This window comes from Prunus avium, chromosome 3 (genome assembly GCF_965620075.1).
Source record: "Prunus avium chromosome 3, drPruAviu1.hap1.1, whole genome shotgun sequence".
Classification (NCBI taxonomy): domain Eukaryota; kingdom Viridiplantae; phylum Streptophyta; class Magnoliopsida; order Rosales; family Rosaceae; genus Prunus; species Prunus avium.
This window is the reverse complement of record NC_142286.1, coordinates 9,957,214-9,972,462: the sequence shown is the minus strand read 5'-3', so window position 1 is coordinate 9,972,462 and position 15,249 is coordinate 9,957,214. Positions and strand designations below refer to the sequence as shown.

Here is a 15,249-nt window from a genome sequence, read left to right as displayed (position 1 = left end):
TGGGGAGTATGAGCAGGTGGTGTGTAGTGGGATATATATATATATATATATATTTTCAATTTAAAGATTTTATTTGTCTTAATATTTATTTTTAAAATGAATGGAATTTTAATAATTTATTGACTGAATTGCCCCTCCACAACTAAGAGAAGTTAAAAAAAAGAGACAAAAATTAAGGATTGTACTTGAATTAACTACATGACCAAAAGTAACTTTTTGCCAAAACGACAAAACAAAACTCACTCAACTTGCTGGGTTTTTTTGCAGTGTCAGGGGTTGAGAAGCACCCCTCTTTCTTCCGTTCCCGCTCTCATTCCAGCTTCGAGGATGCAGAAGAAAGCTTCAAGGCGGCGAAGCACTACTTGTCGTCCTAATAAACGCAAGCTCTTACACCTGCCACGTAATCATTGTCTTTTCTGTTTGGTGTCCCAGAAAATTTCACTCGAGAAAATTAAATAAATTAAATTATAATCCTTTTGGTGTTTTGCGTTATATGAATTAATCATTTGGGGTTCGAAACTTCCAGCTACTTGAAACTACAATACTAAAAGATTTTATAAGCAAATTCCTTTTTTCTAAAGCAAACTTTGAACTCTTTCGTTGGACAATTTTCTTCCACAATATAAATTAATTTTCTTTTTTAATTTTTTCTTTACTTCATTTAATTTTCTTGACAACCAAAAGCAGCTAAATTTGCAATTTCTTTATCTTGTTTCTCATCTGAATCTGAAGTTCATATAAAACGGAAATTTGTAGGTTCCCTTTTCTTTTACTCTCTTACTAAAAGTTTCTTGGCACCCAAACACAGCTGAAATAATCCCTTTTATGGTTCTTTGTTTTCTCAGGTCAAATTCAGAAGAGAAGGAAATTTCTTGAAGAAGGGTTGACTCCCCTTGTTGAGAAGTATTGGTTTCAGAGATATGATCTGTTTTCGAGATACGATGAGGGGATCAAAATGGATGAACAGGGGTGGTACTCTGTGACACCTGAAAAGATTGCAATCACCCACGCCAAGAGGTGTGAAAATGCAACCGTCATCGATTGCTTTGCAGGCGTTGGCGGCAATGCCATTCAGTTTGCTTCAATGTAAGCTCCCCAAGTTTGGTTGTTGATTTTGATGCAATAACTTTGTGTATTCTTGATGTTTTGTTCTTCCAATTAGGAGCTTTTTGGATGTTTACTGCCAAAGTCCCAAAACTTTCTTCTGAAAAGCTCTTGTTTATGGAATTGTTGAAATGAGGTGCTGATCCATGCAAATTATTAGTTACTTGGCAACCAATTTTAACAAGTCTTAGCTTTATGGCTTGGCTTGGATATTCAAGGTGGACATATGTGTTAGTAAAACTTCTACCTAATTGCACCTCTGGTTGAATGGAATCTAATAAAATATGCATTTAAGCTGCGAGCCATTTGATGTTTGGTGTCTTATATGGACACCTGAGGGAGAAGTTTACTTCTAGACCAGTTAAATAGTAGTAAATTGCTATGGTTATATTGAAAAATACAGCAGGGTACTAGTATATCGGAGGTGGTGATGGGAGACCTAATGTCCTATTCCTTATCATATTGTATGCTATTTGCATCAGTTCATAGGAAACTTTTATAGTTGACCAATTATAAATTTATCTCTGGTTTTGAGTCTTGAACTCTCTTGGATGGACTTTTATGGTCACGTGGAGGTGGACCTTTGGTATATCCAAGGGCCTTTTTTTATGCATGTTGGAGAGGCTTTTGAAGTGTACAAGCTTAATAAATTTTTATCTTTGGTCTCTTAGGTGTTGTCATGTTGTTGCTATTGAAATTGATCCCCTTAAAGTTGATATGGCCATTAACAATGCTAAAATATATGGAGTGGAAGATTACATTGATTTCATTGTTGGAGACTTTTTTCAACTTGCACCATCATTGAAGGTACTGCTTTCCTATCTGTACTAATTGCTGAGAACCTTTCAGATAGTTCTTCATTTGAGAATGTAACTCCCTGATGTGCAAGTATGGAGATTCATTTCAAGGAAATTCCATGTTGATTAGTTTGTCAGTTTGAGTTTGCAAGTTCAGTCTTTCAGATAACCTTTTTTCTCATTTTCAGTGTTTCAATATATGCTGAGGACTTTTATCGATGGTTTTTCGCATGTGTTGATGGTTTTAGGTGAACTGATTGACTTCTGTGTTCAATTGTTATCATATAAATAATCAGGAAGAAAGGTTCTTAGTTTGTTGATTTATCTGTTGTTACTACTTTCAATAAAAAGTGAAGTTAAACAAACTGAGTTAATGTTGTCAGAATATGTGCAAGCTTTCAGATTTTGTGTTTATGAGTATATGACAATATAAGAAGAGTTTTAATGTAGGAATACTCTTAAATATGTTTTAGTGTATTTAAACCTTTTTTCTTTATGGTAAGTAGAAAGGCTTTGTCTGGTTCCATGAGTTTGTTAACTGTACTTTGCGATGAACTTTCTTAGATTTTGTTGGGATCTTTTTATAATGTGACCTGATGTGGTATGATATTTGATAAATTTCATTAGTATCTGGAGCTAACAAATGAATGAATACGTAAATATGTGCAAAATTTGGGCACTTTTGTTTTAAAATGAAAAACTTTTGAATTAATTCTTCTGTCATAGCTTGAGATGGAATTAATGATGTACATTTTGCATCTTAATTTTGTTAGGGGGACGTAGTGTTTCTTTCACCACCTTGGGGAGGCCCATCATACAAATGGGTGAAGAAATTTACACTTGACTTACTCAAGCCAAAAGATGGGTATGTAACTATGCCTTCATTTTATGTTGTGTGATTAGAGTTAACGGTCACTGCTTTAGTTTACTGAAAAAATGAACTATGATAGTGATGATAAATTTTAACATATCGTGGAGCTTACATTAAAGATGTGAGGCAGGCAACCGAACTTAAAATTAAAATTATAGTCATAGCTGGAATATTTAAGCTCTAACATACCATGGAGCTTACTTCACAGAAGCTTCTACCCAAAAAAAAACTGTCAAAATAGTCAAAATTCAACTAGGACCTGATTGAAATCCTCCCTAAGAAATTTCAATTATATAAGTACCTTTTTTTTTTTAATGATCACGTTTTTAAAATGATAGTCATATATTATTCGAATTCCTAGATTTGCTGGATATGGCTGTAGTTCTCACCTAGTGTCTTACAATTATTCCTTTGATGTCAGGGGCTTACTGTGTTTAATTTTTGGTCGTTTACTTTCTGAGTTGAGGCCCATGTCCTTGTAGGATTGAGTGTGGTGGAAGCCTTTGTGTTATTGTTGCTCTTTTAGTCTAAATAAAATAAAATCTTTAGTGATACTTGCGGATGATGCTGCTCTATCAAATTTGTGATATAACTCTTGTAACAACCATGATGAGTGTACATTCTACCTTTTCATCCCCAACTTGTTCCTGGCCATCAATCCCTAACCTCTTACACCGTTAAGTCCTTAGTTTTGTTGCTGCAGAAATTCCTGAACCCTGAAGTGAAATTTCTTAGTGTCCTGCAACCTCACCCGCAAATTGGTTCTTTTCTGTGCCTGGTTTCAATTGTAATGCCTGATTTGTTTCCCCCTCATCCCTTAATACTCAAATCCGTACTCTTGTGCTGGATTGTAATTTGTACCCACCACACAAACTGCTAGGTAGCATTATATATATCAATTTTGAGTCATCTGTGGGACAGTGTGAACTACCATAAATTTAATAGCAGTCACTATGACGACCTCTAGTCCAAATTGCATTTCTACAAGTATCTCTTTAGTTCAGAAATATAAGTTGTGACATCATGAAGACAGTGCACATCTAACAGTCTATCAAACAAAAAAGTTAAAAGTTATGAGTATAGATATATTCCTCGCATTCTTCAGACATTGAGCTTAGTCTCCAACTCCAATCAATTGGGCCTGAATTTTTGCGTAAACGCTAATAGTAATCCAACTGTCTTTGGTGTCATGTGATAACTATTTAACTCTCATTACCAATGTTACAAACTGAGTTCTGCTAAGTTCATATGTATGAACTCAAATCCTAACTTCAACCAGGCATTATGGTTGTGTCAGGCTTGGTTATTGAATTAAAACCAGAATTTCTTTCTGATACTAAACAAGCACTTTCAACCAGAAATAGATTAGGCTTTTGGGAGCTTTTTGATCTATTTTGTGGTTAATTTTCCCTCTATTTTATACATTGAGTGGTAATTTTGTCCCTGGGGACTTCTCCAACAAAACTAAATGAAGTAATTATTTTGTAGCCTGACTATCTACTTTTAATTATGTTTTCTACATTATCTATTTTGTTTTCAATATAATTATTCAACTCTTAATGCGCAGGTATGCAATATTTCAAGCTGCTCAAGCGATAACGCCCAACATCATTATGTTCTTACCTCGGAATGTAGACTTGCTCCAAGTGGAAGAACTCTGTTGGTTGTCTTCTCCTCCTCTACAAGTTGAGGTATGGTCCTGCCCATACAATTTTTTTTTTTGTTATGCATGGAAACTGTCTATAGTATCGTGTTTTTTTTTTCTTTCTTGTGTGTGTATTTTGAAATTTGCAGTTTGAACACCTTGTTTAGATCTCTTGTCTAATTTTAGTGTCGACCTTGAACAATATGCGATGGATATTAATTTTGCAGATTGAAGAAAATTATGTGAGGAGCAATTTAAAGGGTGTAACTGTCTACTTTGGTGGCACTGCAGCATCAAGTCAATATGGGTCATCATAATCTTTCTAAGCTATGAGTTGACCTAAGTGTAGTGTATATCAAGGACGTTAATCACTTGCTGAATTATTTGTAGCATAATTTTAAATGTCAAGGAAAAGCTTTGAGGGTTGTTTGGTTGAATACGGCCAACATATGGAGAAGGTTCAGTTGTTGGCAATCATACTTCTTGAAGATGCTTAGTTGCGTGTGTGTGTGTGTGTGTGGCTGGCTACATTAGAGGGGATCAAATCTTTGACCGATCCTAATCCTAACTCATTTTCTCGCCCTCCAATACTGCTTTGGTTAAACCTAGGGCTTGTGTGGTTGTTATTTTCTTGAAAAAATGACATGCTCATTTGATGATAGCCAAATTAATAAGAAACGTTTCCAAAAATAAATTCTCTCTTTAGAACCAAAAATTGAACATATCTCAATGTTGGAAGAGGGCCAAGTTCGAGTTCTTCCTTTATTAAGAAAAAAAAAATCAAACATATGAGCACGAAATCTGCACTCTACATTCGGCTCTAATCAAATAAATTGGCTTTTCTCAGCCTTCTCCATTTTTTAGGGGGGTGATATTCTAAACCTGGAGTTTGAACTCAAGTGCAAGATAGCAGACACATTGTCTTGACCAACCAGCCTACACTGCATTTGCTTGCTCGGCCTTGGTTATCATTAACTGAAATATATATAAATAAAAAAAGAAACTCATTTACACATGCCCCAGAGATTGAATTTAGCATTTCTCGTGCCAAAACAATAAGTCCAAATGTAAATAATAATAAAAAACACTCAGAATCTAAATCAAGACGAGTGTAATTGTTGTACTTTAAGCTGGAATTAATAATGTTTTTCATAATACATTTTGTTAAGGAAAACATCATTTGCTTTATTACTTTGCTGAATAAATGAACTAATGACATTGCTAGTGATGATGATGAATTGTTAACATACCATGGAGCTTGCATTACAAATCATAGCTGCAACTTGCAAGGCAAGTTATCAGAAGCTTCTATGACAAAAAAGAGAGAACTTGCACAAGTATGATATACTCTTATAAAGCCTACGTTTTCATCCCCATTCCCCAAGCATGATGATTTAATTCTTGGAACAACCTGTTTCATCCCTAACCTGCCAAAGATAGTGTAATTGAGAGAGTTGAGAATGTATAATAAGAAGAACAAGATAGGTTTTGCAGAGAATTCAAATCTGCCAATTGAGTTTCTTACTTAGTGAAGGGTTAGATATACAAGTATACAAGGTGATTATTAGTTACAAACAATGCACAAGACATGGAGGGAAACATGGAGAGTTTCCATCCCTAAAACAAGGAATATGAAAACAAGGAAAAGTAACAAGGTGGTAGACAAGCCATTTAGGGATGTCTATGTTTTGTCTTTGACTTTACTAACACTCCCCCTCAAGTTGGTGCAAAGATATCACGCATGCCCAACTTGTCCAGTGAGTCATGGAAAACTTTACTTGATACGGCCTTCGTCAAGATGTCAGCAAGTTGGTTTTCCGAGTTTACAAATGGAAACTTGATTATACCCCTTTCTAGTTTCTCTTTGATGAAGTGTCGGTCGACTTCCACATGTTTGGTACGGTCGTGTTGTACTGGGTTATGTGCTATCTCGATAGCTGATTTATTGTCGCAGTACAAGTTTGTAGCTTTCAATGGTTTAATTCCCAGATCCTTCAGTAATTTCCGTAACCAGAGCAATTCACAAACTCCTTGAGCCATTCCCCTAAATTCTGCTTCAGCACTTGATCTAGCCACAACTTTTTGCTTCTTACTTCTCCAAGTGACTAAGTTGCCCCCCACAAATGTAAAGTATCCAGAAGTAGAACGTCTATCTGTGATGGATCCTGCCCAATCCGCATCTGTGTATCCTTCTGGGTTCATATGTGTATGTTTGGAGAATATCAACCCTTTGGCAGGGGCAGCCTTCAAGTACCTCATGATCCGAGTTACTGCATTCATGTGTGCCTCACTTGGTTGATGCATAAACTGACTCACCATACTCACAGCATAAGCTATGTCGGGGCGTGTGTGTGATAGATAAATCAGTCGCCCAACCAATCTTTGATACCTTTCTTTGTCAGTGGGTGCTTGGTCTGGATACATCCCTAACTTGTGGTTCTGCTCAATAGGTGTGTCAGCTGGCTTACAATCAAGCATTCCAGTTTCTGTTAACAAGTCTAACACATATTTTCGTTGGGATAGAAATATGCCATGTGTTGATCTAGCAACTTCTATGCCAAGAAAATATTGTAACTCACCTAATTCCTTCATCTCAAATTTACTAGCAAGGAGCTTCTGCAGATTCTTCATTTCTTCATTGTCATTACCGGTAACCACCATATCATCAACATAGATGATAAGGGCCGTAAGTTTGTCACCACGACGCTTTAAGAATAAAGTGTGATCCGAGTGGCTCTGAGTGTACCCAAAGCGCTTCATAGAATCTGTGAATTTTCCAAACCAGGCTCGTGGTGACTGCTTTAGCCCGTATAATGATTTTCTCAGCTTGCACACGGTGTTGGGACCAAGTGCCATGGAGATCCCTGGTGGTGGTTCCATATACACTTCTTCTTGCAATTCCCCGTGAAGAAATGCATTCTTTACATCATACTGCAAAAGTGGCCAATCAAGGTTTGCAGCCAATGACATGAGAACACGTACGGTATTGATCTTGGCAACAGGTGCAAATGTCTCTTGGTAGTCAATTCCATATGTTTGTGTATACCCTTTGGCCACTAATCGAGCTTTGTATCGATCTATGGATCCATCAGCTTTGTATTTAATGGTGTATATCCACCGACATCCAACTGGTTTCTTCCCTTGTGGCAACTGGACCATTTCCCATGTAGAATTCTTTTCCAGAGCTTCCATTTCAATCGCCATTGCTTCAGCCCATCTGGAATCTGTTATAGCATCCTGCCACTTATTTGGAACACATACAGTAGATAATTGATTGACAAATGATGCATATGACTTTGACAATCTATGAGTTGAAACATGGTTATTAATGGGATATTTAGATTTGGCAGTAAGGTCAGGACAATATTGAGGCTTGGGTTTTCCTCTAGTGGTCCTAGGTGGGAGAGTGTATGGTATAGCATTAGGTGCTTCGGGAATTACCTCAAGTGTTTCCTCATCACGAGACGACTGGTCCGATGGTTGAGAAGAAGGGGTTGTATTTTGTTGTTGATCGCAGCAACCATTTGAATTGTCTCCTCCGGGATCTTCACCAAATAAGAACGACAATTTTCCAATACCTTCATCGCTGTCCAAATTTTGAAGTTCACTGGTGCTTGGCGACCGGTCGCTGGATTCTGTGCGACCGGTCGTTTTGTCACGACGACCGGTCGCTTCTGGATTACGACCGGTCGTTTTGTCACAGAGTCGATCTTCATCATCGCTGGAGCAAGGCGACCGGTCGTGGTCAGTGCGACCGGTCGTTTCAGGAAAGCGACCGGTCGCTTCTGGGTTGCGACCGGTCGTTTTGTCACAGAGTCGATCTTCATCATTGCTGGAGCAATGCGACCGGTCGCTGTGGTCAGTGCGACCGGTCGTTTCAGGAAAGCGACCGGTCGCTTCTGGGTTGCGACCGGTCGTTTTGTCACAGAGTTGGATATTTTCTTCCTTTTCTTCCTTCTCTTCATTCCTTCTCTCCCCCTGAAGAGAAGGGGGCATAGCAGCTTTAAAGTAGGATAAATCTTCATGAAATGTGGCATCCATAGTGACAAAGAGCTTACGAGTAGGAGGATGGTAACACTTGTATCCCTTTTGAGTTGATCCATACCCAACGAACACACATCGAATGGCACAAGGGTCCAGCTTACTTCTTTGATGAGATGGAACATGAGCATATACAACACAACCAAATATGCGAGGAGGCAGCTTGAGGACTGTAGGAAGAGAGACATGACGAGCCAAGGTGTTCAGTGGAGTTTCAAACTTCAAAACACTACTCGGCACTCGATTAATTACATATACTGCAGAAAGAAGGGCATGTCCCCATAAGTAGTGAGGGACCGATTTATCCAGCATGTAAGCACGAGTAACCTCAAGTAATTGTCGATTCTTTCGCTCTGCGACACCATTTTGTTGCGGAGTGAAAGATGTGGAGGTTTGATGAATGATGCCTTGGTCTCGAAAGAAATGTGCCAAGACATTGTTCACATATTCCCCACCATTATCAGACCGGAATACTTTGATGGAAGCTTGGAACTGTGTGGTAATCATAGCATGAAATTCACGGATTGCAGCGGAAACGTCACTTTTATGAGCTAGTAAATATACCCAAGTCATGCGAGTACAATCATCAATAAATGTAATAAACCATCTTTTGCCATTGGAAGAAACTTTAGCAGGACCCCAAACATCAGAGTGAACCAAATCAAAAGGGAATTCCGTTTTATTATCACTTAAGGGAAAAACAGTTCGATGGCTTTTGGCCAATACACAGGTTTCACACTGAAACTGAGAATGATCTAGGCCACGAAACAAAGACGGAAACAAACGTTGAAGATAGCCAAAGGATGGATGTCCTAGACGACGATGCCAAAGCCAAATCTGATGTTGATTGCGAGCTTGTGAGCTGGAACCTTGAGTATGAGCTGCCCTTGGTGGTGAAGAGACCGTCAAGGAATACAACCCCCCTCTTCGTTTACCATGCCCAATCGTCGCGTGAGTCGTGAGGTCCTGAAAAAGACAATGGGAAGGATAGAATGTGGCATAACAGTTATGTGAGTCAAGTAATTTTCCAACAGACAGCAAATTGCAATTGATGGAGGGAACAAGTAGTGTATGAGATAAAGATAAGGAAGGGGAAAGTGATATAGTTCCTTCACCAGCAACATTAGAGGGGACTCCATTGGCACTAGTGATGTAAGGATGACGAGACTTAGAAGATATTGTGGAAAACATAGTAGAGTCAAAAGTCATATGATCAGTGGCACCTGTGTCAATTATCCATGTAGTGGGTTGTGTACCTGATTCGGAGTCGGAGAGTAGGGTGGAAGATGGAGAGGCATCGGTAGTTATAACACATGCTGCCTTGGGTGTTTTGTTGCGGGATTTGAAAGCATCCCACCACTCAGGATAACCATGAAGCTTGAAGCACTTCTCAACAAGATGATCACCACCACAATGAGTGCACTTCTCAGTTCCCTTTGCATTGTCAGTTTTGGGACCCCGGGGGGGAAGTCCGGAGGACGTACGGTGTGGTGGCCGATATGGCTTGACCGCCATTGCACTCCCACCGCCAAGCATGGAAGATTGGCGATTATCTTCTTCTACCACTAGTGCATAAGCTTCAATGACTGCTGGAAGCGGATTCATGGCAAGAATCCGACTACGAACGGAATCAAAGTTGGGATCGAGTCCTCCCAAAAAATCGTACACACGTTCCACCTCAAGTGCTTGTTGGTGAAGAGCCACATCATCGGGATTGGTATGTTTGCAGGGACGGAGGCTGTCAATTTCCTGCCATATTATGTGTAATTTTTCGTAGAATACATTCACAGGTTCACCACTTTGAGAGGTGGTGACTGACTGACGACGGAGTTGGTACAACTTGGAGCTATTCTGTGTGACAGTATATGTCTTCCGAGCTGCGTCCCACACCGCATAAGCCGTTGAGCAGTGATCAAATAAGGCACGTACATTTTTGGTCATGGAGTTGAGGAGCCATGACTGCACCAAACAGTTGTCTTCATCCCAAGCTTCATAGCTAGGATCATCAATGGCAGGGGCAATCTTTTTACCATTAATGAAACCAGCCATACGACGAGCAGTGATGGCCAAGCGAACACTACGAGACCATGCAGGATAGTTGGACCCATCCAACTTATCAGGAGTAATTGGAGAGTAGTCATGAGAGGACCGGGGTGGTGGTGGTGTTGTGGAGTCGATCTTGGTGGAGTCGATTTTAGAGGAGTCGTCCGTGGAGTCGTTGATGGAGTCGTTGGTGTCACCCATGAGGTAAGTATATAAAAGGATGTAGAGGAAGAAATAGCTTAAAACTTCAGCAAACAAGAGCACAAAAAAGGGCTTGTGATCAAGACCAATTTTGAGGCAAGGCAAAGTATGAGGTAGGAATAATATAACAGCAAATTATGGGCAAGGATAGGTAGAGATTTAGGCAAGAACAAGGTTATGCAGAGGCAACCAAAATCGATTGCTCTGATACCATGCCAAAGATAGTGTAATTGAGAGAGTTGAGAATGTATAATAAGAAGAACAAGATAGGTTTTGCAGAGAATTCAAATCTGCCAATTGAGTTTCTTACTTAGTGAAGGGTTAGATATACAAGTATACAAGGTGATTATTAGTTACAAACAATGCACAAGACATGGAGGGAAACATGGAGAGTTTCCATCCCTAAAACAAGGAATATGAAAACAAGGAAAAGTAACAAGGTGGTAGACAAGCCATTTAGGGATGTCTATGTTTTGTCTTTGACTTTACTAACACTTCCACACCTTCAACTAGTTGCGGCCGGACACTCCTGAAACCTAAATGCACATCGACCAAGAAACTTTTAGGTGTAACCGGTTGTATGCAACCAATGAAACGGCAGATTTTCTGGTTCTTCTCAGAGCCTGACTTCAACATTAATGCCTGAAATACCTTTTTCCAATCTAAACACACCCAATGCAGACTTCCAATCATTCTTAAACCGATGGAACAATTGACCAACAAGGTTATCTGTGAGCCGAATGCTATTGCATGCTTGATCATGTGCAAGAAGAGACTGTAGAATCTCATCATCACTGCTACCAACAGATACTTTAGCAATGATAATGTCAAGGTCCGATAGTCTTGTTGGGTCTTCAAACCATCCTCGAAACGTTTGGTTTCATCGGTCCCATTGCCTACGTCTCAACTGGCCGAGGGGAGATTGATGGCAGAGTCCAACGAAGGCAATCGGACCGACGAAACCAAACTTTTTGAGGAGGTCAGCTTCCGTGACATTCAACTCTTGGTCCCATGGTAACCAAAACGACATTCAAAACCCCACTCTCTTATAGTAGCGCTGCTTCTTCTGTAGATTTCTCTGTTTATCTTGTATGTGTCTATTTCTCTATCTTGATTGCATTGGCCTTTTTTGGCTTATGGATGGAGTGGGTCGATTGTAGAAATGGATTCTCCTGCCGGCGAGAAAGGAAAAATGGGCAAAAAAAGGTTTTCGATTCTGTGAAATGGGTTTTCTCTGTTTGGTTCTGCTGGCTTTGTTTCCTTTTTAGGATTTTCTTGACTAATGACCGACCAAATTTCAAGTTTCTTAAATGGGTTTTCGGTGGTTTCTTTCTTGGCTTAATGTCTTTTTGTAATGGCAACCTTGGTTACTCAATTTCTCTGTTTGGGGTTTCTTTTGGTTTGTTTATTTATTTTATACATTTTCTTGCTTAATGGCGAACCAACTTTCATTTTTCTGAAATGGGTTCTTGGTGGTTTTGTTTCTTGTCCTCAATTTCTATGTTTTTATTCTCTAGTTAGATCTCCTCTTGTGTTTCATATTTGCATGTATGATTTTTTGTTTCTTGATCAGAATTCTTGCTTGCTCTGTGAGCTTATGATGTCAGTTTTGTTGTTTGAACAGTTCAAATGGAAAATTGTTAGCTTTAAGTCCTCTGTCTCCTTCTCTTTAAATGCTTTCATGCTTCATTTCTGCACAACCTTCATTGACATGTTATATTTGATCTTCGATGCGTCTGTTTACTTGGGGTTATCTGTTTTGATCAGCATTGGAGGCTACGGCTTGGCTAAATCACACTGAACTGGAGGGGAAAACCATGAGAATAATGCAGCACAGATGACATGAACGTCAGAAATACTGTTGGAGATGAACAACTGTGTCAAAGAAGCTCAAGTTTCGAAGGTGGCAAATTATAGTAGGATCAGTGTAGTAGATCATTGCACTGTTTTCACTAAGTGTGGCTCCAACTTAACCTGAACACTGGTGGCATTTTACGTTTGCTAAATGGCTTGTTACTAGTTCAGTTTCTATCAAAGCATTTCGTTCCTTCTTGCTTGTAATTTGCAAAAGATGTTGTACATTTGATTGGCTCTGTAAATCTCTTTAGTAAGGTGAGACCAGGATTAAGAATTTTTTTTGGTAAATACCACGAGGTGTCCCTACACCTGAAGGATGAGATTAATCGTCGTTCGGGGTTCGGCTTGCCCCTGACCACAAAGTGCTTCCAACGGGTTTCAAACTCCTGTCATTGAGGCAACAGGTAGCTTGCCAATTGAAGGTGGCAGTTTGCCAACCGCACCACAACTTGTGGTTCCAGGATTAAGAATTTTCAATACTAATCAATTTGACTATTTTCACAGTATGTGAAATTCGCTAAAATAGCATTTTTCGCAACTTTTATTCTAAAATAGCCCCATTTGTATTAAAAAAAGTACTGTATGAGACAGGGGCTATTATAGAATAAAAGTTGTCAGAAAGGGTTATTTTAGCACAAACCCCTTTCTGTAATGTTAGCTGTTGTGGGGATATGATTAGATCTCTCTCTCTCTCTCTCTCTCTCTCTCAACTTATTAAGCTTTTGCATCACTATCTTTGTAAACATAGTAACCTAAAAATTTGAGATGAAATATTTGGCTATTGAGCACATTAGGGAGCCATTTGTTACACAGGCTTGGCTTGCCCTGGCTTGGACTAAATTTAGTACCATATTTGTTTCATCTAATCCTAATCTTAGATGGGATTACTAATACCGGGCCCACCAAAAATACCTCCTTAGGAAAGGACTACTAAACTCATGTGAAAATAAAGGATTAACTAGTTCCATGCTCACCAATGTATAAGATGCATATGTTATATTGTAATAATAATAGCATATATTATTATTATTATATTCCCATATTTATATATTATATTATATTATATTATACTTACATACATATATACATATATAAAGATACTTTTGAAAAAATAAAAAAATCTAGTCCTAGTCCAAGCATACACCAAATGCAGACCGACAGTCCAAGCCAAGACAATTCCTAAGCATAGTCCATGCAAAGACAATCCTGTGTAACAAACGAGCCCTAGAAGAATAAAAGAAACTGTTTGGACCAGATTGTATTTATAATCCTGTAAAAAGTAAAAAGTACAATATGGGGCTACAGAATCCCATTACCTATTTATCTATCAAAGGAATTAAAAGAATCATGAAAAGAAAAAGGTTCAATGATGGTCAATGGGCCTCAAGTTCTAAACTATGCAAAACCCCTCGAAACTGATTTAAACTTAGGCTACGATGGTCTTTATTGTTTAAAAAACTTCCGAAATGCACATCCTTGAGCCTCATAAACGTCTGCAAAGTCAACAGACTATCAGAACCAGCATGGTGACTCTTCCCAGCCACACGACCAACCTGAAGCAATTGAGCCACGTTCTCTAAACCTCCATAAAGCCCTGGACAAGGCTTGATCAAGTGCTTGATGTCGTAAACTCTTTCCCCAAACTTTTTCTCCACCTCCCCCATGAAACCACCAATGTCCATCGGCAAGTCCTTCCGAGTTAGAATCTTCATCAAGTACCCGAAATCGTACGAACCATGGAAAGTCACCCATGTTAAACGGGACCTATTGTGGAGCACCATCCTTTCCATCAGCCAACCGAAGTCGGAAGAGTAAATACCATTTTCCTTGTTCTGCAAGAAATCGATTCCTTGCTGTTTAAGAAACTCAATTGCGTTTGTGCTGTGATGGTCACCACGCTCAATGTCGAAGTCCCTGAAGTTGAATTCCCATATGTAGCAGCAATTTGTGCCCAAATCGGGCAAGTTCCCGTAGCGGTCTGAGAGTGTTAGGCCCAGCTGGATGATGTTCATGGCGTCCACATTGCCCTTCATGATTTGGTATTGGTGTGCAGGGGGATCCCTAGCGTTGCATTCATGAATGGTGCCTGGGAATTCAGTGTCGAAGGAGACAAAAGGGTAGCGAGCAATTGTGGCCTCAACGAGAGCAAACTCGTATTCTAAATTTTGTTGCCATACGCTTCGAATCTCCACTCTTTTATTCATCTTTAATTCTGAGTTTGGCTTCTTGAATTTTGCTCTCTTGTGCTCCGCGTTGTTCTTGAATTTGTTTTGAATGTTATCTTCGACCAAAGTCATCCATTATATAGATAGTGCTACTTTTCCAAGTGCAAGTAGGAAACCCAAGCCCATAAGCAAAATAAAAGAAACGAAATAGGAAATGTTTCTGTTTTTCTTCTCCCTTGATTCCGAGTGTTCTGAGGAAACCAAATCCCAAATGAAAAGTGATAAAAACTAAAAACACATGCCGCCACTATTTCCCTTTTTCTTTTTTTCCCTTTTATAAAAGTCATTATTGTTTATAAGTAAAAAATAACGAAATAGGGGAAAGGTAATTTGTTTTTTGGGAAATGAAAGTTGGAGAAGCAACTAAATCCAGCCTTATTATTCTTTTTTCTATTATTCCTTTAGTAAATTATGTATTTAGTTTATTCTCTTTTCTTTAAATTTTATTTGATGTAGACAATATTC

General features: G+C 38.9%; 2 protein-coding genes and 1 pseudogene across 3 annotated transcripts; 1 reads left to right on the top strand and 2 right to left on the bottom strand.

Moving 5' to 3' along the window:
• Nucleotides 1–230: 230 nt before the first annotated feature.
• On the top strand, nucleotides 231–4,854 carry LOC110769660 (uncharacterized). Of its 2 annotated transcripts, none has more exons than XM_021973684.2 (6): nucleotides 231–379; nucleotides 846–1,086; nucleotides 1,776–1,911; nucleotides 2,675–2,766; nucleotides 4,340–4,463; nucleotides 4,645–4,854. In XM_021973684.2, the coding sequence occupies exons 1-6, from the start codon at nucleotides 328–330 to the stop codon at nucleotides 4,732–4,734; spliced, it is 735 nt and encodes a 244-aa protein (XP_021829376.1). In that variant the 5' UTR covers nucleotides 231–327; the 3' UTR covers nucleotides 4,735–4,854. The 2 variants fall into 2 exon arrangements, with proteins under 2 accessions (XP_021829376.1, XP_021829375.1); XM_021973683.2 differs by having other exon boundaries at nucleotides 243–400.
• Nucleotides 4,855–9,288: 4,434 nt separating this feature from the next.
• Nucleotides 9,289–11,193, bottom strand: LOC148295581 (uncharacterized). Its single transcript, XM_088251012.1, has 2 exons — nucleotides 9,715–11,193; nucleotides 9,289–9,424 (listed from the first exon to the last, which is right to left on the bottom strand). The coding sequence occupies exons 1-2, from the start codon at nucleotides 10,700–10,702 to the stop codon at nucleotides 9,390–9,392; spliced, it is 1,023 nt and encodes a 340-aa protein (XP_088107138.1). The 5' UTR covers nucleotides 10,703–11,193; the 3' UTR covers nucleotides 9,289–9,389.
• Nucleotides 11,194–13,861: 2,668 nt separating this feature from the next.
• LOC110769658 (putative CCR4-associated factor 1 homolog 11 pseudogene) lies at nucleotides 13,862–14,962 on the bottom strand (annotated as a pseudogene).
• Between the last annotated feature and the right edge of the window lie 287 nt (nucleotides 14,963–15,249).